Below are 22,306 nucleotides of genomic sequence, written 5' to 3'. Positions count from 1 at the left end.
GCCATGCATAGTCGTGGTTATGTTTCATTAGTAGTAAATCAACGCATTACAATTGAAGGAAAAATAGTTTAAATTCAATAGTCTTGCGTTAGAGTTTATAGTTTTTGAAATGGGCTTCCCTAGAATTCAATATTGTGAGTCGATTGGGAAAAAGTAGTTAGTAAATCGTCTTCCTAATTATCGAGATATTAAAGAAAAACAAAATCACAAAAGATAACTAGAAGCTTTTTCATTAGATATTTATTAGGGGTGTAAATTCGGGGCGGGCGGATACCCAACCCGCAAAATGCGGGTATCCAAATACCCACAGTATTCTGGTGCCCCCATTACCTGCAAATTATGAATCATTGAAAATTGTAAATATCATCTACCTACAAATTGAGAATACCCGCAACTCGAATTTCATAAATTTCTTAAAAATTAATCAAAATATCCACTCTATTTAATCAATTATCCATGAATCAAAACATTGAAACCTATGACTAAAAGATATCTTGAAATTGCCAAAATCAACAAAAATCCAAGTTCAATAAAAAAGTCAACCAATACCAACGAAGTTATATGGAATAAAAAAGGGCAAAATTTGCATGTGTGAATTTTTTATTATCTATGATTATATATCACAGACCAAGGCATAAAATCTCCATCGATCAAGGGCAATATCACATTCTTTCAAGAACAAATAATAGAAGGCATCAAAATCAAGTACTACATCTATTTCTCTCATAAACCTGAATCGAAGACAACAAAATAACATATCAAGTGTAGTATCAGTGGCATCAACAGCCCACGGATCCATATGCATTAGAATAAATCAAATCCATGAACAAAAAGATCTAATTCTCAGGCAAATCCAAAATGGCACCACCAGCCCCTAACAACATAAAAGGTTCCATCTATCAAAACAATTCACTTACATATACTACATTGAATTTTGAAACAAAATGACTCGCTTTGAATCATCTTAAGTTTCTGCACCATAAAACTTGTCCTTCCCTAGCAAGATTTCCACCCCTTGAAATCTTGCCCTTGGTCCAGCTCCATCCACACCTTCCATCTTGTTCCTTGATAAATGCGGTCTTATTTAATAAGGAATGACTTTGTCTTTTCAATGTATTTAGCGTGTCTCGTGTCATACATTACTTTTATTTGAGAGTACACAGTTGCCCCTACATCCTTTCCAAATAGCAGAACATTGTTTAATGTGCTAATATACAAAATTACACAACTTCCTCAACATATCTACCATAAATACCCACGATTCCAATTCCGTACATTATATATCCATTTCTATTTTTCGCGATTCTGGAATTTCAGTCAAAGTATTTGTATCATATAAACTTTTTGACTGAATTTATTATAACTGCAGCAGGCAGGCCATGCTTCTCTACTCTTTATTCTTTAAATATGAATATGAAAGCTTGGGCTTTTTAAAACAAGTTGGGTTATTGAAATTAACCAAATACCACATAATCTCATTCTTGTACTTCTCAGCTCCTCGATATACAAAAAATTAGTAAGATAAAATTTATTAGTAAAATTAGTAATCGTACATTATCTATACAATCATACAACTTCAAAATGTTCATTAAGATCATTGAATATATGTTAAATTTTTTGAAATATTTCAAAGTTTTTATCCCTCTAAATAGAGTAAGGGTCCCTCAAAGATCAAAATCATCATCAAATGCATATTACAATTACATTGCTTAAGAAAATAGCAACTTATTATAACTGTGCTAATTATTTTTTTTAAGGGAATTGTGCTAAAATTATTAAAACTTAAAATTTCAAGTGAAAATAAACCAATCCATCCTCTCCCACACAAACACAAAATCGTTACGATGTTTTATTTAAATTAATAAAATCGTCAAAAGTCGTTACTGCAATGGATCCACCACTGAAAATTTGGTAATTCAGGCTTCATAACTTCCGCCCACCGCCGCCGCCGCACCTCCGACTGAAAACCCTGCTAAAACCCAGATCAAACGGTTACCATATGTGGTAACGAACATGAATATTCAATCTTCTCCACCACCATTATGCAGAAATTCCTTCATTCCCAAATCTTTCGTGCAATCAGACCCCAAAACTTCACTGCGAAATCCAACTTCTCTTCATTTCCCGACGATGCCCTCGAAGATTCCATCTCCAACAAAGTGCTCGCCCTCATAAATTCTGCACGCCCCATCGAGCCCGCTCTCGCCGAGCTATCCCCGTCGCTCAATCGCGAAGTCGTTATTTCAGTCCTCCAATCCCAGGCCCAACTGAAGAAGGACCCGGTGATTGGCTTCCGATTCTTCATCTGGGCTTCCGATACGGCGCGTTTGCGAAGTAGCTTCTCGAATAAATTGATGGTTGACATACTTTTAAGCGGCGGAAATGTGAATTCGTTGGATTTGTGCTGGAGCGTTCTTGATGAGTTGAGGAATGAGAATATGAGCATCTCAGCGAATGCGTTTGCGGTCTTGATTTTGGGTTATTGGAGGCTGGGAAACGCGGAGAAAGCGGTGGATGCTTTCGGTAGGATGAAGGATTATGATTGTGAGCCGAATTTATTTGCTTGCAATGTTATTCTTCATGTTTTAGTTCAGAAAAATGTGATATTATTGGCATTGGCAGTTTATAACATGATGCTTAAGTCGAATATTGATATGGGGTGCGATACGTTCAACGTTTTGATTGATGGGCTGTGCAAGAATGAGATGACTGAGGCTGCCCTCAATTTGTTTGATGAAATGACTAGCAGAGGGATTCTGCCGAATAGGATCACATACACAGTGGTAATATCAGGGTTGTGCAAAACAAAGAGGGTTAGTGATGCATATAATCTGTTTAATGAGATGGTGAATAGTGGCTGTGAGCCTGATCCTGCTACGTACAACACTTTGATTGATGGTTTCTGTAAGCAAGGCCTGATAGACGAGGCCTGTGTGCTCTTGAAATCATTTCAAGCCGATGGGTATGATGTCGGGATAAAGGGGTTTAGCTGTCTGATTCATGGTTTGGCGAAAGCCAACAGGATTGGTGAGGCCGAGGAGTTGTTTCAGAGAGTTCTCGAGGTAGGTTTAGAGCCCGACGTTGTCTTGTACACTATTATGATGCACGGATTGAGTGTTGCTGGAAGGATGAAAGACGCAGTGAATCTGTTTAGGGATATGCTAGGAAAAGGTGTAGTTCCCGACACTCAATGTTACAATGTGTTGATCAAGGGGTTCTGCGACTTAGGGTTGTTGGATGATGCTGAGTCTCTCAAGCTAGAGATTTCCCAGCACGATCAGTTCCCTAACACGTGCACTTACACAATTCTTATCTGTGGTTTCTGCAGAAACGGTCTGCTGGTAGAGGCTCAGCAGATTTTTAACGACATGGAGAAGCTAGGCTGTTCACCTTCTGTTGTGACGTTCAATGCCCTGATTGATGGGTTGTGCAAAGCAGGGAAGCTCGAGGAAGCTCAGCTTGTGCTGTATAAAATGGAAGTTGGGAGGAGCCCGTCATTGTTTCTTCGCCTCTCTCAAGGTGCCGATCGCATCCTTGACACTGCGAGCCTGCAGAAGAAGGTTGAAGATATGATGGACTCTGGCTTGATTTTGAAAGCTTACAATCTTTTGAAGAAGCTCGCTGATAGTGGGGTCGTCCCAAATGTGCAGACATACAACACTTTAATCCATGGCATGTGCAGGGCCGGGCATATCAATATTGCCCTTAAGCTCCTGGAGGAGCTCCAGCTCAAGGGTCATTCCCCCGATTCTGTGACATATGCAACGCTCATATATGCGCTCCAAAGGGTTGACAGAGACAGGGATGCGTATAAGCTCTTTGAACAGATGAATGCAAATGGATGCAAACCTAGTTCGTCCGTGTACAAAACATTCATGAGTTGGTCTTGCAGGAAGAGGGAGATGTCTGTCACCATTAGTTTCTGGTTAAAGTACTTGAAGAACCGAGCTGGTGTGGAGGACGAAGTATTACAGTCAGTCGAAGAATGTTTTGCGAAGGGTGAATTTGAACAAGCTGTGAGAAACTTACTTGAGATGGACATCAAGTTGTCAGATTTTGATTCAGCAATGTATGACATTTGGCTGTTCGGACTTTGCCAGGCTAAACGAGCAGAGGAGGCTCAGAAGGCGTTCTACGTTCTTGAGGAGTTCAACGTGCCCGTTTCTGCCCCTTCGTGTGTGCTGTTGATTCGCGCTCTCTGCTTCAAAAGAGAACTCAATAAAGCAGTCGATATCTTTCTCTACACCCTGCAGAAAGGCTACAGACTGAAGCCACGGCTCTGTAACAATCTAGTCGAAGCGCTCCTCAAATCGAAGGATAAAGTGATACTTGCTTTGGAGCTTCTTGACAGAATGAAATCTGCTGGTTATGACCTAAACTCTCATCTTTATCCAAGAACAAAATCCCTTTTGCCCCACATTTATAGTTTGCTGAAAGTGGAGAATGCGGCAGCTAGATAGTCTGTTGTACAATTTGAAGCTTTTTGTTAGATTTGGTGATGTTTCTTCTCTTAGCTTTACAATTTTTGGTAATGGAGGCTGACAGATTTGTTTTGAACGCTGAGAAAACGATGGGAGCGATGATTGGAAATTCCACATCCTCGATTTTGTAGCTTTGTACCTATACCCTCATTGTGTTGTAAGAAATAAGGGCAGAAATTGTTTTTGACACTTCAAAATTTGTTTTTTGTTTAAGATTTGGGTCGACGATGTGTACTTGAATTCTCGATGTAGATGCTGCATAGTTAGTTCTCGTACTTCAGAGGCTACAAGCTACATAGTTGGTTCTCGTACTTCAGAGGCTACGAGTGTCATAGAAGCATATGTCGACAACAGGATCACCCTAATATTGATCATTTCATGGCTATTGAGAATGCATTAAGTCACATGGTTCTATTTTTCGGTCTTTCTTACACTTGCTACTATGGAACCAATAGAAAAGTGAAGGATTGGTAAATCGAAGATTGCAAAAAACAATCATATTCACAAAAAAAAAAAAAAAAAAAAAAAAAAAAAAAACAAAAAAAAACAAAATCTGACTGGATAAGCTTGAACAAGAACCTTGTAATAAAGTAATCAAATAGCTCTAGATTGCAGAGTTTTGTATCTATCAGAGCCATCTCTATCTAAAAAACGAAGATTGGGCTTACTAATCTGCTGCTGGATTAGAGAAAACTGAGCCATCAGCATCTCGTTCTTGGTATCTCTTGTTATATCCTCATCAACATCATCATCATCATCATCATCAGTGTTTGATGTAATATCATAGGATGTCTGAACACTGACGGGCTTCTTGTAATTATGTTCATCTTTTTCAGTCTGGATGTTGGTCCTCATAACCTCTATGTGCTGGCATCACATGCATATGTGCTGGTGATCAACACGTTCGTGGGCAGGGAAGGATTATTTTCACCTTCTGCAGTCAAATAACCATATTTGCTCTTGAAGGGTTCTGTTGAAGGATAGAGAATGGACACAGATGAAGATAACAGAATCTGGGTGAAAATTAGGCAAAAAGGAAGATTTCATATTTCACAAATAACAGTTCTTCTTTTATTATTTAGCTGCCTTACCTAATCTTTCTCTTATGGCTGCAGAATTCTCAGTTCCACTACTTGTTTGAGCAAAAAATGTCAAGTCCTTGTACATTTGAGGGGAAGGTGGAACTCCTGCTTCCTCCATCCACTGCATCACCTGCATCAAGTCATGTTTCCAGTTATGATGCTTAACACCAGAAATAGCTCGTTTTGGATGGTCACAAGCCACAAGATATCGTGGTGGAGAAAGGATCTTCTATCGACACATTATGTACAAGGATTTAGGTTTATCTGCAACATTTTAAAGGACATGTTCCCCAAAACCTTGAACAAATCAACTAGTAAGAAAAGGGGAGTAAATTTAGGCCAAATCTGGATATCAGAGCAGCAGAAGAATTGTTAGTAAGTGTGAAGACATTACCTCAATATACTTTCTCCAATTCCCAGCAGCTAAAAGATTCTTCAATAATATTGCATAGGTGGTTGGGTCAGCTTCTCCCCGTGAAGCAACTATCTTCAGGAACAGCTGCAGAAGTGATGAGAAGAAGGACATCAACCACTTTTCGACTTGAATATCTTAATCTGATTGTTTCTTATAACCAGAAATAGAGTTATGTAGAAATGTTTATAACATTCTGCTGCGAACCCTTATACAGTATACACATACAACAATACAAGGAATTCGGAGTAGTCCCAATACGAGTACCTTCATCATGGTGTCAATCTTTCCTACTTTGCCAAAAGAATGAAGAAGATGATTCAGAGTTCCAACCGAGATACGAGGAAGAGAAGTCTCCATTATTTTGATAACTTCAGTTAAGATCTTCCAGTCTCGCAAGCTACAACAGAAGTTATTATGATAAGTTTCTTGGCACAGTAATAATAGCTCATCTCTAAACCAAGACACAATAAAATTAATTTAAATAAAAAAATAACCGCAGTATGATAATGAAAACAAGCCAAGTAGCATTCATATTTTAGACCTCACGACTTACATGGTACATGCAGAAACCATTTCGAAGAACACTGCATCAATATATGGAATATCTTTCTCTCTCATAAGCTCGGCAAGAAGCAGGGCTTTGCCTGGTTGAGATCCTCGATTGAAGGCTCTCATAAGAGCTGCACAAGCTACTGAATCTGGCTGGACATTATTAAGCTCCATTTCTTGAAACACTGCAAAAGCTTTCTCCCAGTGCTCTGGCAAAAAAGTTTCTTGCAAGCTGAGAAAACTTCCTTAATCAGCACTTTTACAATTGAAAAAGCACTTAATTGGACTCACCGGCAGCACTATAAGCATGCAGCATAGCTGTATATGCAATGACATCAGGTTGTAAACCATCTTCTTTCATCAAATTGAACATTGACTCGGCTTCAGTAAGTTGACCCTGTAAATATAGAGAGAGAAAGATGGAGAAGGGAGACAAGGAGAAATAGAACTTATTACAATTTTTCACATTACAAATATAAAAGTATACTATTAAAATTACTTGCCTGTCGACTATAGGCACATATTGCAGAAGAATACACCTCTTTCGACAGAGGAATGTTCAGATCCCTCATTTCAACAAGAAACTCTAGTGCTTCAGTGTACCTTGACATCTTGCAACAGCCACTTATTAAAATGTTGTAGGTAACTGAATCGGGTTTAACTCTCTTTTCCCTCATGCACCTATATAGAGCCAAAGCTTTCTCATATTCTCCAACACTCATATAACTTCCAATAGCAGAGTTGTATGCAATGGTATTCAATTTTATGCCCCGCAACTTAGCAGCTTTTAGTACGGAATCAATCTTCACATGTTGACAGCAGCGGCCACAAGCAGCCAACAACGAACTAATTGAAACAACATTTGGTTGTAGACCGGCTTGCTCCATTTCACGCAGCAGATCCACGGCCTCAGCTAGAAAGCCATTGGATCCATAGGCATCAATGAGCGCATTGTAAGTCACCAAATTTGGTTTGCAATTGTTTCTTCTCATCAGATCAAATACTTCCTTGGCTTTCTGCGGTAGTTCGGATCTTCCAAATGCGTTGAGTAAAGAAGTGTAGGATACAACATCTGGGTGGAGGCCATTCTGTTCCATCTCATTAAAAACCGATGACGCCTGTTCGCTGAGTCCAAGTGAGGCGTATGCCCCAAGTAATGTATTATACGAGACAATATTAGGTTTCAGACCTTCTGCAACCATTGTGTTGAAAACTGAATGACAATTTTCAACCTGCCCGCAGACAGAGTACATATGCATAATACTCGTATAAGTCACGATGTCCGGAGAAGATTCTGATCTTTTCTCTCTCATTGCATTGAAAACTGTAATAGCTTCCTCATAATTTCCCAGTTTAACCAGACAATGTATCACTATATTGTGTGTCGTAGTGTCTGGGCGAATATTGGTCTTCTTCATTAGCTCAAAATAAGAGATTGCTTTCGCATACTGTGATCCAGTTTTATACGCAGATAGAACGATATTGTGTGTCACCAGGTCAGGCCCAACTCCATTATCTGTCATCTTCTTACAGAGTTTCAGAGCCTCCCTCCAATTCCCACTTGATCCGCATGCATTAATCAGATTGTTATAAGTTGATCTACTTGGAGGAATCTGCAGATTTGAAACAGTTCTGATTAGGCAGTACTCCACAAATACACGAACTAAAGATATATAGTGAGATGAGTTAAAAAATACATGAGCAACGTTAGAAAATTTGTCATTATATTAGCTGAGACATGCCATTACCCTTCAAATTGAAATCATTAAAGCCATCCGACAGTCAAGACATAGGATAAAAACCAAGAAAAACCATGCAGCCTCAGAAACTTTCCAACTCCATGAGACACGTAAGATATGGCATCTTATTAAGAGTATATTGCAGCTGATGCGAACAACTAATATCCAGCTGAAAAATATTATCTAAGACTAACCAAGGATCGGGGCTACAGTAGGTCCATCAGAATCAATTTTCAGGCTATTTTAGAAGGAATTTAAGAAAATTTAAGGCGGCATATACTAAACTAAGGAAGTCTATCAACGAAGATAAATAGATGAAAATTTACAAAGATGGAAGCTCACATCAGAACCAGAAAGAGTGACTATGAAGTAAAAATGTAAATACACACAGCGGCACGAAGCATTTCTTCCATGATATTCATGCCCCAGCGCCATTGACCAGCTCGCCCGTGTGCATTGATGAGAGAATTGAAGGTTTCAACATCGGGCTTGCACCTGGAAGCAATGGGGAATGGCAAAACCAACATGAGATATCATTTCTTTCTTTCACTAGAAATGAAATAAGGATAGGGAAAAGCTACTTCAACAACAAAGGCTTAACAACCTCCGTTTTTGCATCTCAAAAAATAGGCCGCGTGCCTGATCAATACGATTATGTCTCGCGTGCAACCTAATCATCATGTTGTAGATATCATTCCTTGCACAGTAGTTTTTCTGGTTCTTCATCCAATTGAAAACTTGGATGCTATGCTCTATAGAACCGGTGTTGGTTATTTCCTGAACAGAGAAGGAGAAGTTTAATTGCATCATAAAAGCATTAACAGAATGAAATTCCATCAAACATTGCTAAAAGGCACAAATTCGGTGGCGAAATTTTACCCGAATTAGAAACGGAAAATTCTTGCGTGCAAACCGGCCGGCCCACCGGTTCAGCACGCTCTCGATATCTTCCCAGTGGTTAAGCTTAACAATCCTCTCGACCACCTCCGACAAGCTCCAGTCCTTCTGAAACCGGTCGCCGTCGACCCGCAAACGGTGTCGTTTGGGGAGATCGAACTTCTTGACGCCGGAAATGGTGGTGTACAACCTGTGGGTCCCAGCGTCGTAGTCGACTTGCGCCTGCTTATTTTCCTTGAACGGGTCGGGATTCTTCACTTTGGAGCAATGAATTGTTGATATTGTGCTTTTGACGGCGGGGCGAGGCTTTTTCCGGCAGCGGAAAAGGGGCGGCTGGTGACACAAGGTGGCCATAATGGATTTTTGCGGCAGTGAGGATAAGACCCGCGCTCGCAGCTCCGACGACTTCTTATTTCTTCTTTTAAATCTGTAGTGGAGTATTTATTTATTTTCTGCTGCTTCTTAAATTCAAAATTGTTTGTTTCTCCACAAACAATTTCTTGTACATATCTACTAGTCTGGTTGCAAAAACAAATAAATCAAATCAAAACATTATCACATATTTAAAATTTGATTTTAAGTTGCCATCTAATTTCAAGTTTATTTAATTTTACATATCACGCGCCACCCTGACGCACGAATAACTCAAACTTCCGACCCACTCTCTCCGTCCCAATGAAAGCTGTGCGTATTTCTTTTTGAGTCATCCCAACAAAAGTGATGCATTTTCTTTTTTGATAATAATTTTACATTACAAACAATATGGCCCCACACATTTTTACACTACAATTTTATTCTTCTTAAATCTTGTGCCGAAAAAAAGCGCACCGCTTTCATTGGGACGGATGGAGTATCTATCTATACATATATAAAAGTTGGTCCATCTAGCAAAAAAAAAATCCCGCTCTTTTAGAGCACTCCCAGCAGATCACCTAAATGCATCACTAACTCTAAATTTAGGCTAAAACAATTGAAAATGAGATAAAAAATGCATCCAGCAGATCCCCTAAATTGGATGGGGCCCACAAAAAATTTTACACCTACCTAAATTCAATCTTAAATTTACACCCACCCTAAATTTATTTTAAGCTTATAATTAGTAGGGCCCACACATAATTATTATTTTTATGTAGAAAATAGGAGATCTGATGTATGCATTTATAAAATCGAGATCCTAAAATTAAATAGGGAAGCTTTAGGGAGGAATATAGGAGCATAATTTTGAGATTTCTGCTGGGAGTGCTCTTACTCAATCTATTTTTGAAAAGTTGATTTATATTTAGAAAGTTCACTAATTCATAGGATGATATATATAAGTTGCGGGGCCCACTTGCTACAATCTATACAGTGCTCTTTTATATCATGTAATTTGTAGTTTTGTGAAAAATATCCTTTATTTTTGTGAATTTATATTTTTTTAGATAAATTTATATAAATATCCAATATTTAAAATTTAAAGTCACCAATATTTTTCAGTGTGAATTTATATAAATTTTGATATATATATATATATATATATATATATATATATATATTGTGAATTTACCCGTGTGAATTTAAATATCCAATATTTAAAATTTAAAATCACCAATAGTAAATTTATGAATTTATACTTAGAATTTATATTTTTTGAAAAATATCCTTTCTTGTGAATTTATATATTTTTAGATAAATTTATATTGAAATATCCAATATAAATTTATAGTTTTGTGAAAAATTATCAATTTCAATTAAATCTTTTGTGAAAAACATCTAATATTTAAAATTCATAATATAAATACATATAAATTGCATGGGATCTTGTAGTCATTTGCAAAAGTGAATATTATTTTTCATTTACACGCAATTTTTGACTATAGATTGTTTTTCAATTCAAGAGAATAAAAACTTATTTACGAACTCTAGCAATATCTCATATTAATTCTTACTGATTTACACACTAAACAAAGGGATTGGTATGCATGATCAATGGATTGACAACATTCCTTATATATCTCCAAAAATGCAGCAACTTTTTATTATATCAAACCAAAATTAACTTCATTATCAAAGCATCTCATTTAATATAATTTATTAAATATATAAGTTTCATATATATCTCCCATGAAATGTGCATCCCATTGGCCTATATAAACTAACTTTTCGTGTTAAAATTTTACTTACACTCCCTTCTCATTTTGATATTCATCATTTCTCTAATCACAAGCATGCCGACCATGTGGTCTATAGTAAAAAACTTGCAACCAAATAATGTCAGATCTACAATTAAAATGAGACTTGTGCGTACATACAACCGCTCATCTCAAAGCACCAACAATGTTATCAGCTATGAGTGTATTTTTCATGATCGTGAGGTAAAAATTCTCTATTCACTAAACTATTATGTATTTAAGCATTTTTGCAACATTATTATGTTTTTCTAATTTAGTTGTTTTTTTTTAATATAGGGTGACCACATCCATCCTACACTTGATCGCACGTTGATCCTCAAACATATCTTGAAAGAAGACAGTGTTTATGCCATAAAAAAAAATTGGTGATGCATGATTCCAACAAAAAGTATAGAACAACGACAAATGTCTACTATATTAAATTTATTAATAGTAGTCATATAGTTGAAATTTATGAGGAAGGTTTTCCACGCCAACTATTTAACTTTAAAAGTTTTGAAGAAGTGGCCTCCATTGCAATGACAATATGCTATTTGGTAATGTGTTTATTTCATTATTTCCTTATACATGTATATTCAATTGATAAACTCAAAATTCATATTTTTATAAACTCAACATTTTGATATATCTACATTATTGGTATGCATTTATATATGTAGATGTAATTGGTGTGGTTTATCACAAAGTAGTTAAACTGTACTTTGCAATGATGGAAGACAAGTTGAAGGGGTCTGAGATCTTGATATATAATGAAGACAAAGTAGAATGTTCGTCTACTACAAATGTTGTATATAAAGAAATTTTCCAAAATTTATAATAATAAGATGAGAAATTTTCCAAAATTTACAATTGTATTATTATTTTTACATTGATTTTTATGTAATTAAAAATGATAGTCTTAAATATATTTTAGTAGTAATATAATTGGTATAACAATTGTATAATAAAATATTTTTAAAACTCATTTATTTTAGAGATTATACAAAAATGTCTTCGAGAATATGTTACAATAAAACTTTAACATATGTAATCCCGTGCATCGCACGGGTAAAACACTAGTTAATTAGAAGAAGGAAGCATCTTACTATTTGAGTTACCCTTGAGTGAGACCACCACATTTGAATCAAATACTCTCTCTATCTTATTATTGTTGGCCTATTTCTTTTGAGGACGAGTATTGAAGAGAATAAGATTGTAATATAAAAATGTGTTGGATCATATATGTTTATAATGTAAAATTATTATCAAAAATAAAAATAAGCCAAATATTAATGTGATATTCAAAAAGAAAGACGTGCCAACAATAATGGGATGGAGAGAGTGCATATTTATAAATTCGTCAAAATTTTGCACCAAATTGCTCAAATTATAACTAAAGCGACAAATTACAAAAATATACATATTTTCCACCAATTAAAGATTATCCATGAGAAGTGAGATTATAAAGAAGCATGAGAAGTGGAACCAAGATAGATTTACTCAAATCAAACACGTAAATACTATGGCCCCGTTACAAAATCAACTTTTTGAATAAAATTATACTCCTATATTAGTTAACAGTAACAACAGAAGTAACTATGTAATGTTACTAATGAATATATATCTGCATCGAACCTATTTTTTCAACTAGTCTACAGCCCAATGTCAAATACTCGTCGGAAAACTCCAGCTCATTGGAAAATTTTGTCCCCGTCTCTGTTCTAGTTACCATAGTTTCGGCTGGCTGACTTTGCTCGTTCGCCCTCTCTAAGGGCGGCTGATCGTCAGTTCTTTCTTGCTGCTTTCTTGTGTTCTGGATTTCTCAAAGTAGCAGCATGGGGTCTCTGAAGGTTACGTTCATTGCTCTTAAAGGCTGACCTCCCCTTGTGCTTCTTCTCTGCACCGGAGGGCTTCCCCGTGAAGCGTTTTGCATCACTGCCTTGAGGTCTGTTCGACTTCCCTTTTCTGAAGTTGGAGTTCCCAGTGTTCTGTGAGGTATTTCCGGTGTTGTCGTTGTTGTCCCTTTTCTTCCATGGTCGTCCAGCAGATCCTTCTTCCTTGGACGAGATGGCTGATTCGTCCCGTTTCCTTTTCTGCTGCCTGGAAAAATAGGTAAGCTTTATTATCATCAAGAATGATGGTAATTGGAACCAGAGTTTCTGAGCCCAAAAAAAGAAAGGACTGAAGATGGAGGGAGAATCAGACCCCTTAAGAGACGTATCAGAAGGTTCCGGCCTTGTCTTGCCATGACGATTCTGCAGCAAATATACACAACGCAATTTAGCGTATGAACAATGTTTCTGAAATAACAAGAATTAAGAAACATATAGATTTTGTTTACTTCGGAAAACATTGCAACGTATTCGTAAACCTAAAGGACTAGAAGAACAAACGGGAAAGACCCATTTGTGTGTGGGTGGGTGGGGGAGGGGGGGTGTACCTCTACAACACCCTGCACAAAGTCCTTATATTTCTCAGGTGCAAGGGCCTTCACTTTGGCACAACCACACTTCCTCATCAAAATCTCCAAGATCACAATTATCTGCAACAAATAAAAGCAAGCATTGAACAGCACCTCTCGAGAAAAATAGCAGCAGTTCCATGGCTGGAGCTATGGTTACTCTGATCCAAATTCCATTTTCTCTCGTTATCATTCAAGAAGGAAGGAAGGAAGCAAGCAAGAAAAGACCACAAACCTTTTCTTTGAAATGATGGCGAGAGACAGATGACCAACGAAGAATTCCATCCATGATTTCCGAAAGAGAACGGTGCAGATCGTTTGGAGTAAGACATGAAACTAACACCTTTACAAAGCCCAAAACAGCCTGCTCAATTTAGATCAAGCATTCATTAGCACAGCAAATAAATGAAAATTTCTGTTCATGTCTCGAGTCAGGGGAACTCACTTTTATAACCTCAATTGCTTTGCTATGTAACAATTCCATAACCGAGGGGAAAACATCGGGCATTGTAACACAGATATTAGGATCGCTGTAAACTAAAACTGAGAGTGCAGACACCACTCCACTCTTTATATGGGGAGAAGAACCAGAAAGATACCCTGTGATCTGCACATAACAACATCAAATTTGAAGTAGAGCCTAATTGCCCAATTTGGGATAAGCATGATATCTTGATTTACTTGGGAGTGCATGAAGCAAAACAAGATATAAAAACTACTCAAAATAGTAAATCAAAATTACAAAGCTATATAGTGACAAGCTCATACGTTTTTTTCTCACATGTGAATTTCCAGTATAGTTGAATCAAGTGAAGTGATAAAGATTCTCCACCAGGAGGCAAGATTGTAAAACATCAATAACAGTTACATCAACCATTGCATATCTTACCATCAGAATCGGTGATGACTTTTTGTTGTAAGTGGCAAGTAATTAAAGTTTCAGATCAATGGTTAACATAACTGGCACGTAAGTTAAGAGAAAATAAGGATGCAGATGAAAAGCGTAAGGTAAGATTGCACGCACCATAGTTATAAGTTTATGATAGAGCTCGTCTGAAGAAGAATCAGCTGAACTTCTCAACTTAGAACTTAATCCATGTAAAGCATCATAAGCTGCTTTTCTGCCTTCTTCCCTGGACTGAACTTTAAAAATTTATGCTTAGTTTAAGAAATATTAGCAGCAAGGAAGAAATATGATCTTCATTCTTCAATAGAAAATCAAAAGTAAATGCATTCAAAATAATCCAATACGAACACAGTGTTCAGATGAAAATAAGCTGCCTAAGGAACACAAATAAGTCATTTTATATCAGCATATCAGATGTGATTGTTTTTAAATTTGATGAATATGCAAGAGATTCTGCAGAGAAATCGACAAAAGCATTCCATACAAGACCAGTTTCGAGGCACAGGCCTTCTTGGCATGGATCGTCCTCACTGTATATGCAAACTTTGTAGCCTTAACTTGCAGACTCAAAAGTAACTTTCTAAGACATACTACTTAAGTAACTTGTCTCCCTATGAACAAATTAATCCATCCATCTTTCATTTTCTGCTTAAACAACTTAATACTTCCAAAAATCCTTAATCAATCTTTCATTTTCTGGTTTTCAACCTTCTTAAGACAGAAGGCAAAAATGGGCTACTTAAGAGGACAATAGAACAGCAACAGGTGAAAGCTTGATCGCTCCACCAAACACTAATTTTGTACTTCAATATTAAATATTTCCTAAGTTCCACAAACGTAATGTTTAAACAAACTTAAGAAATCTGATCGTAGAGAATATAGCATCATGTACCAGAAGTAGCTCTTACATCTTTTAACATGAGAATAATCTCATTCAGAATAAGGAAAGCCTTTGTGTTCTCCTCATCTGGGTTTCTCTGCAGAGTAGGAGTACATCTCATCTATCAAGTTTCAATCTAAAAGGAACCCAGAATTATAAATGGATCACTAGATCCATTATAAAGAATGTAATAATTGCAGAATAGCTAGCCTACCGATAATGCATGAATTAGCAAGGTCTGCAAACACGCAAACCGGCTTTTAACCAATTCGATGTTTTCTGAAGGCTTCATCCCAGCCAACAAATCCATTACAACATCAAATTCTGTAGAGCAGAACGACGGATGTTTCTGGCGCAGAGGGTGGCATAAGCACAATTAGATAATTGCTCATTTGTTCTTTCAAAAATATATAGCGAGAATATAAGAACAAACCTCAAGAATTCTGCTGAGAGTTTGATATGCTTCCATCTGGCTGACCACATCACTTGCCTAAAATTCAAAAAAATTGTAAAATAGCATAATCATATAAAGCAGATAAAAAAGTAAAAGAAAATCAACTAACCTGCAGATAATGCTTAATAAGAGAGAAGAGTATATTAACCAGATCACTATCACATCCCTCTACTATGCAAGATGCAAGGTCCAGTATTAAACACCTACACAAAAGACGACAACATGCCAAATGTTAGATTAAAAATCTTTATTGAAAACTAGTCCATTCCCGACTTTATTTCCTGTAGGCAAAAAAGCCAAGCCAGGAAATGAGAAGTTGAAGAGCATATCCATAATCTTCCCACAGAAAGAGAAATTTGTTATCACCTCTCTGCATCAGTTCCAATACTCTCTTTTTCTTTGGATGAAGCATCAGCAATGAGTTCTAATTTTCCATGTTCGCCAGCATCATCCAGAAGCCGTAACTTCTTTAGTGAAGCAATAAATATCTTTTTGGTTACGGAAGAATCACATATGGATACCAAGCAGCTGATTGCACCCTAAAAGTCATCAATGAACAAAGAATTACTACTCAGATGCCACTAAAAACTTCTCAACAGCACCAACACAAAAAAAGGAAGCAAGAGAAAGGGACAGAGAGAAGGTTGCAGCCGTAAAAGCATGTAACCATGTCCAGGAATCCACTAATCAAACTCAACCATGCCATAGAAATTGTGTACCTAGTGCAAAGAAACATATATACATGCACATCAACTTCTGTACTTAAGAAATGATATTCACTTATAGGCAATGTCAACCTGTAGATGTTCCCTAGTCTCGGGAGTACTCTCAAGCAACACATCAGCTAAAGGGGGAAGCAACTCTATGGCGCCCAAAGCCAATGCCTTAATATTTTTGTTAGCCATCTTTCTGGAGTAGACATGTGTTGCTTCATTATCAATTGCAACATCAACACTTCCTGAACTTTGAACTTCAGTCAGTTGTGCAGATCCATCATGATTGGAGGCAAGTGCTCTTCTATTTTCATTAACTAGTTTCTGCAACAAAAATAATCAATTCAAAATATCAAGTCATTAACAATGGCCAGTAGAGATGTTGGAATATCAGAACAATACCTGCAAACTGATGGCGATATTCTCAATCATAAATGAGTCCTTCTTGAGAAAGGGGATTAAGAGTTCAGAAAGTGAGGCAAAACTCTGATATGTATCAATAGGCCAGTGGCAAAACGCAGGCAACAATTCCCAACATCCATGGGCATAAGCCTGCAGATCTTGGCCAATTACTGAATTTTTAACTGGAAAGGAGCAGAAATTTAAATTCAAGAGATCAAGGGAAAAAATCAAGTTAGCTAATGAAGCTATATAGACTAAATGACTAAATTGTTTTGAAGGAAGAGATTTACAATCTGCAGACAAATCAAAACAAAGATAAATCTGCACACAGACATTACTTCCTAAATTATGAAGCCAAAAAAGTTCAAAAGAACTTTAGCATAAGGAGTAATGATAGCTACAATATTAGACAAACAGATCACCTACATACTTGATCGTGCAATTTTTAGGATCCAAGATGCGCATCTTGAGAAAGAATAAAAAAAGAAAAGTTTAAAAATCTTCAAGGATAATCATAATTAACGCCACATATTTCAAGTAGATCCCCATGTTGTATGCATCAAACTTCTTTTATAGAATAAGAAAAACTTTAGGTTCTCTTTGGAATATACCTTTATGAGATCCCTTCTCAAAGGATTCAGCAAGAGGTATGATATGGTCTATAAAGAACTGCAGTGATGATCCAACAATATTTTTCTTCAAAATCGGTATCAACCAAATATTTGAACAGGAAAAATCGAGGGAAATCGGAATAAGAGAAAGTAATATCTCTGGTCCCATAGCAGCAACAGCAGAGCTGATACACTCTTCGAGCTGCACAAATAAAGAAAATACGAAAAACTTTACTGAAGCAGACATACTAGACTACTAAAGTATGAATTCAACTTGATAACGAAAAAAAAAAATACATCCAAGTACTGCCAAGAAAAACCAAAGCAAAACTTGGTACAATCTTCCAGAAAATGAAGATCAAGTTACTTAAATACTTATCTCATTTTTAAATGAAAACCAAATGTTTCTCCATGTCAAAGTTCAAGCTCATAAAAAAACTTAATGCAACAGATTTTAAATTGTCAGCTTCCCAAGACAAACAAAAAAAAAATCTGTCAAACTAAACAGGCTATAACAAAAACTAAACGAAAACTCTTCATAATCAATTTAAATTTCATACCACTAACCAAAGCTGCGGCGTTATAATGCATACTCAACATAGCTATGTGAACAAATATAAAAGGCATGAGTATAATTTCAAAAGGCACATAATCAACTAGCTTTGAGAACATTATGATTATAACCAAAATGGGTGGGAAGAGGAGCTCACATGTTTAACGTCTGAAGCACTAACAGAAGTGGTATTCATTAAATCAGCGAGTTTAAGAATTATAGGCCTCATAAAGATATCTGACGTCTTACCTGAAGGACAAACATTTGAAGACTATAAAAATACAGACAAAACTCATTATCCCAAAACTATGGATGAGAAATTGAAGATTAAACATAAAGATTAGGAAAACTTGGGTAGACCAAACGGAACAAATGACGGATCACACAGTTGACAGTTGTAACTTGTAACTATGGCTGAAGTAACAAAAACTTGCTGCAAATACAGTCAATTGATATGTAAGTGATGCTGTGGAATTTATATGTTGTCTCTCTCCAAGCAAAATAACACATGAAAATGAAAACTTCCCAAACAGCGTTTGAAGATATCCTCATGGACTATTTATGAAAACCAACTCACACTCAAGGAGTCGCACCAAATTTATCTGGAGCTCAACCAATGGCCTATTGTACAGGTTCTATTAGATACAAATCTAAAGCCCAAAAGTTTTTACACATCGCATCAGGCTAGGTAAACAAATAGATAAAGTGATCGAAAAATAAAAAATTATAGAACACATGAAAGAGATATTCTTATGCTGAAACTCAGGTACTTACCAAGTTTTAGGAACAGAGAAGAAACAACTGACAATAAGTGTTTATTCAGAATCGGAGAAGCGCACAGCAAACTGTAGAATGTGGTGCATACAATTTGTACTGGTTTAAACTCTGCATTGCAAGTTTTATCATTCTCCTTTTCTTTGCTTTCCATTGTCAGCAAACTTTTTCCATCAATATGCTGATCTATCAGTTCTTTGAGAATGAGGGAAGCCTGTAAAGCCACATCATCTCTGGGGGAAGATAGAAGACCTGATGGGAATGTATAAAGAATTAACGAGTCATCTTCGAGAACGCATTTGAACATAACAAAAATCAAGTTTATATATATAGATAATCATTTCATCAGTACAAATATCAGTTAGAACTTCCATGACACTGCAATTTAAAGCACCTCTAATCATTTTGGGGCATCACCAAGAAGATGGAAAGCAATAAAGAAAAATTGACATCAAAGCAAGCAGACGAATAAGAACCATCCCTTTGCCTCGCTCTGTCTTAAGAAGGAAAGAGACACCCAAATCCAAAGGGCATCTGGTATCTCATTGTCTCAGTACACAGGAATCTATAGCAAAGTAACTTGTCGACTAATTAGGCATAAGACTGGGACTATTCTTCTCCCTTTGTCTTAGTAAACGTAAAAGTGTCCCACTTTTTTTTCCCGGAAACTGTCCCACTTTCAGTTAGAGGGGATGAAAATTTTGGTTTAATTTGACAAACCCATTCTTTTCCATTTATCAACCTCAACTTTTCTACTGGATCGAGATATAGCCCATATCTCAAAGAAAATTAGCAGAGAAAATATCTGAGATGTTGTCCGGAGTTATGACTAAAAATCACAGCGAACTTAGAGCAGCTTCGAGTAAAAGACAACATCAAAACTGTACCTGCTAAAGATTCAATCAGCATAGGGAGAAAGGACTCCCACTGATCTATGTCACCATCATGAAGTCTTCCTAGAGCAGTTTTGGCCAAATTTGCAGCTAAAAAAACACTTTCAACTGGGTTCTTTTCACCTAAAGCTATGTAGGAGACCACTAGCTTAAAGATGTCTTCAGCATTCGATATTATAACTTCAGTTCCTGAAGTTTCAAATATAGCCAACATGACATCGAAGACATGTCTTGCCGCCTCCATGGATTGGGACAAGATCTTCAATAATTTTGAAAGCACCTTTTCCCGGACCTTGGGTGACAGATCTGGAACAACATGCTTCATTATGTTCAGCAAATGAAGAACTTCTTGATGTTCAGACCTCGACATTGGCTCATGCCTGCTTGCATCAACTATTTTTGAAGTGCTAATTCCCGCGGGTGATGGCATGTGATCTTTGAGCAACAAGTAAATTGATTTACTCGCCTTCTTGGAGATAGAAGAGTGCTCAAACGACTTGAAAACTTTCAAGAGACAATCCTGAGCAGATTTCCTCACCTGAAACCAAGATCAAAGATATAATAAGAGAATAGAGATTCCCTTGTTGCCTTGGATTGCATTACAAAATTGTCCGCAACTTCCTACACTGTATAAAAACGCTATTTATACAAACCTTAGGCCGCTTATCGATCGAGAACCTCAAAAGCCACTCAAACCCTAAGGCAACCGAGTCCCACTCCTCCAAATTGCAGAACTCCGCAACCAAAACACCCACACACTTCACCACGGCCCTGACACCAGAAGTTCCCAATTTACCTCCACTCTCCTCAACTATTGTCACCAAAACCTTAGCAGCCTCCTCCGCTTTCTCCGGCTTGATTTGGCCTCTACCGACCAAAGGAAGCACGATTGATATGAAAGAGGTCACCGCACCGAGAGCATTAGAGTCTAAGTTCTCAGAATTGGAGAGAGAAGTGATGGCGGCAGCGAAGTACGATATCGGAGTAAGAGGCAAAGAAGCTGACTGAATGATCGAGCGGGTGGCGGCGGCGGTGGCGCAGAGGTGACGGTGCTGAGCAGCGGAGGAGCGGGCGTAGCGGGTTAGAAGCTGTTGGCATATGTCAGCTTCTGCGACGAATGACTGCAGTGCTTCAACGGCGTCGTTCTCCATTACGACGGCGGCAGCGGAACGGCGTAATTTGAGCTGAGAGGTGGCAACTAGTTTAGAAAAAACGGTTAGGGTTTATGAGGGGTTTTGGAAGACGATGCTTAAATGTACCCAATATTTCTCCATTACTTATTATAAAAAGTTAAATGATTTAAAAATATATATCATCTATTAATTTTATATAAAGCTTCACGAAACAAATTCGTTCTCCTAAAAATTTTATATGTTGTCATATCAAGATTTGATTTTAGTAAACAAATAGTATTACATTACTAATTTATATTCTTGATTAAAGATTTTTATAAATTTCATATATTTTATTTTATATAGAAAAGTACAATATAATTTGACATATATAAAAGATATGTTTTATTTATTTATTTATTATTGAACATAGCAAGTGGAAAAGATGGCAAAGAGTTAGGTTAATATTTGATAGGTATTATGATCAATTTCTTTTAGAAGCATTATCTTTTTTCATATTTTTTCATTTCTATTTTCTTGTTTTGTATCTTTAATTATTTAATATTCTTCAAATAAATTTTTTTTATTAGTTTTATTTATATATTCAATGTGCGGTGCTCTTCATTTATGTTTTATATAGCTATTCATATTAAAATTAATTTGAGTACAATTGTAATTTGTAATATAAATTTGTCTATTATCATATTAATAAGTTTATAAATGTAAATGATGATTTATTTTTTTAAAGATTGTAGCATGCATTGCATGATGACATAACTCTTAACATAAGCACTCTACACATATAATCAATGTAAATATGAGTTTTTAGTCATACTAGCACTCTAACACAAATAACACTCTATACGTAACTTAAAAAAGAAAAAAACACACTATACCTAAGTTCAAGTATTTAGTGAAACAATTATATTCGTAATATATATATATATATATATATATATATATATAAGCACAACCACTTACATAAATAGTAAGTTATGATTATCCCGTCAAAATTACCTTACAATTCTTAATTTTTTGTTTGTTCTTAATTTCGTCTACTTCAGATTGTATAAAAAAAATTGTTGTAATTTTTTATATTGCTACAATTAAAGTACCAGTTAATTTTTAAGTTAATTGCATATAAATTACCAAACTTTCAACAAATTCTCATGTTGCACATGAACTTTAAAATCTTTAATAAAATCGTAGTGACATGGCACAAATCTACTCGTT

General features: G+C 36.4%; 4 protein-coding genes across 8 annotated transcripts in view; 2 read left to right on the top strand and 2 right to left on the bottom strand.

Moving 5' to 3' along the window:
- The window catches only part of LOC131001622 (H/ACA ribonucleoprotein complex subunit 4), an 806,367-nt gene that overhangs the window by 555,800 nt on the left and 228,261 nt on the right, over positions 1-22,306 (top strand). The window lies entirely within an intron of this gene.
- On the top strand, positions 1,779-4,678 carry LOC131001558 (pentatricopeptide repeat-containing protein At1g79540). 2 transcript variants are annotated; one of them, XM_057928029.1, is made up of 2 exons: positions 1,779-4,016; positions 4,101-4,678. In XM_057928029.1, the coding sequence occupies exons 1-2, from the start codon at positions 2,043-2,045 to the stop codon at positions 4,458-4,460; spliced, it is 2,334 nt and encodes a 777-aa protein (XP_057784012.1). In that variant the 5' UTR covers positions 1,779-2,042; the 3' UTR covers positions 4,461-4,678. The 2 variants fall into 2 exon arrangements, with proteins under 2 accessions (XP_057784012.1, XP_057784003.1); XM_057928020.1 differs by having other exon boundaries at positions 1,787-4,678.
- On the bottom strand, positions 5,049-9,674 carry LOC131001544 (pentatricopeptide repeat-containing protein At2g41720). Of its 2 annotated transcripts, none has more exons than XM_057928009.1 (10): positions 9,146-9,674; positions 8,871-9,043; positions 8,656-8,761; positions 7,031-8,140; positions 6,819-6,924; positions 6,532-6,736; positions 6,243-6,375; positions 5,958-6,062; positions 5,573-5,693; positions 5,049-5,415 (listed from the first exon to the last, which is right to left on the bottom strand). In XM_057928009.1, exons 1-10 carry the CDS (start codon positions 9,515-9,517, stop codon positions 5,342-5,344), a joined length of 2,505 nt encoding a protein of 834 aa, XP_057783992.1. In that variant the 5' UTR covers positions 9,518-9,674; the 3' UTR covers positions 5,049-5,341. The 2 variants fall into 2 exon arrangements, with proteins under 2 accessions (XP_057783992.1, XP_057783984.1); XM_057928001.1 differs by having other exon boundaries at positions 5,049-5,451; positions 9,146-9,670.
- On the bottom strand, positions 12,789-21,240 carry LOC131001469 (uncharacterized). 2 transcript variants are annotated; one of them, XM_057927862.1, is made up of 18 exons: positions 20,615-21,240; positions 19,956-20,499; positions 19,069-19,320; positions 18,452-18,543; positions 17,742-17,943; positions 17,131-17,312; positions 16,813-17,052; positions 16,382-16,554; positions 16,125-16,218; positions 15,995-16,051; positions 15,776-15,910; positions 15,590-15,658; positions 14,799-14,912; positions 14,220-14,381; positions 14,010-14,138; positions 13,754-13,855; positions 13,519-13,568; positions 12,789-13,413 (listed from the first exon to the last, which is right to left on the bottom strand). In XM_057927862.1, exons 1-18 carry the CDS (start codon positions 21,110-21,112, stop codon positions 13,098-13,100), a joined length of 3,411 nt encoding a protein of 1,136 aa, XP_057783845.1. In that variant the 5' UTR covers positions 21,113-21,240; the 3' UTR covers positions 12,789-13,097. The 2 variants fall into 2 exon arrangements, with proteins under 2 accessions (XP_057783845.1, XP_057783850.1); XM_057927867.1 differs by lacking the exon at positions 17,742-17,943 and having other exon boundaries at positions 17,131-17,280; positions 20,615-21,207.

This window comes from Salvia miltiorrhiza, chromosome 1, assembly GCF_028751815.1.
Source record: "Salvia miltiorrhiza cultivar Shanhuang (shh) chromosome 1, IMPLAD_Smil_shh, whole genome shotgun sequence".
In the NCBI taxonomy this organism is placed as follows: Eukaryota; Viridiplantae; Streptophyta; class Magnoliopsida; order Lamiales; family Lamiaceae; genus Salvia; species Salvia miltiorrhiza.
Note: the sequence above shows the minus strand (reverse complement) of the source record. Positions and strands in the feature narration are given on the sequence as shown.

Bases quoted from the DNA above. Each gene is read 5' to 3' on its own strand.
- LOC131001558 (XM_057928020.1), top strand. From the start codon at position 2,043: ATGCAGAAATTCCTTCATTCCCAAATCTTTCGTGCAATCAGACCCCAA.
- LOC131001544 (XM_057928001.1), bottom strand. From the start codon at position 9,517: ATGGCCACCTTGTGTCACCAGCCGCCCCTTTTCCGCTGCCGGAAAAAG. The intron at 6,737-6,818 runs GTGAGTCCAATT...CTTTTTTGCCAG, and splicing joins GCATGCTTATAGTGCTGCCG to AGCACTGGGAGAAAGCTTTT. The intron at 5,694-5,957 runs GTAATGTCTTCA...GACTTGATGCAG, and splicing joins ATTGGAGAAAGTATATTGAG to GTGATGCAGTGGATGGAGGA.
- LOC131001469 (XM_057927862.1), bottom strand. From the start codon at position 21,112: ATGGAGAACGACGCCGTTGAAGCACTGCAGTCATTCGTCGCAGAAGCT. The intron at 20,500-20,614 runs GTTTGTATAAAT...TCTTGGTTTCAG, and splicing joins CGATCGATAAGCGGCCTAAG to GTGAGGAAATCTGCTCAGGA. The intron at 16,052-16,124 runs GTTAGTTGATTT...TTTGAATTTTAG, and splicing joins TTATTAAGCATTATCTGCAG to GCAAGTGATGTGGTCAGCCA.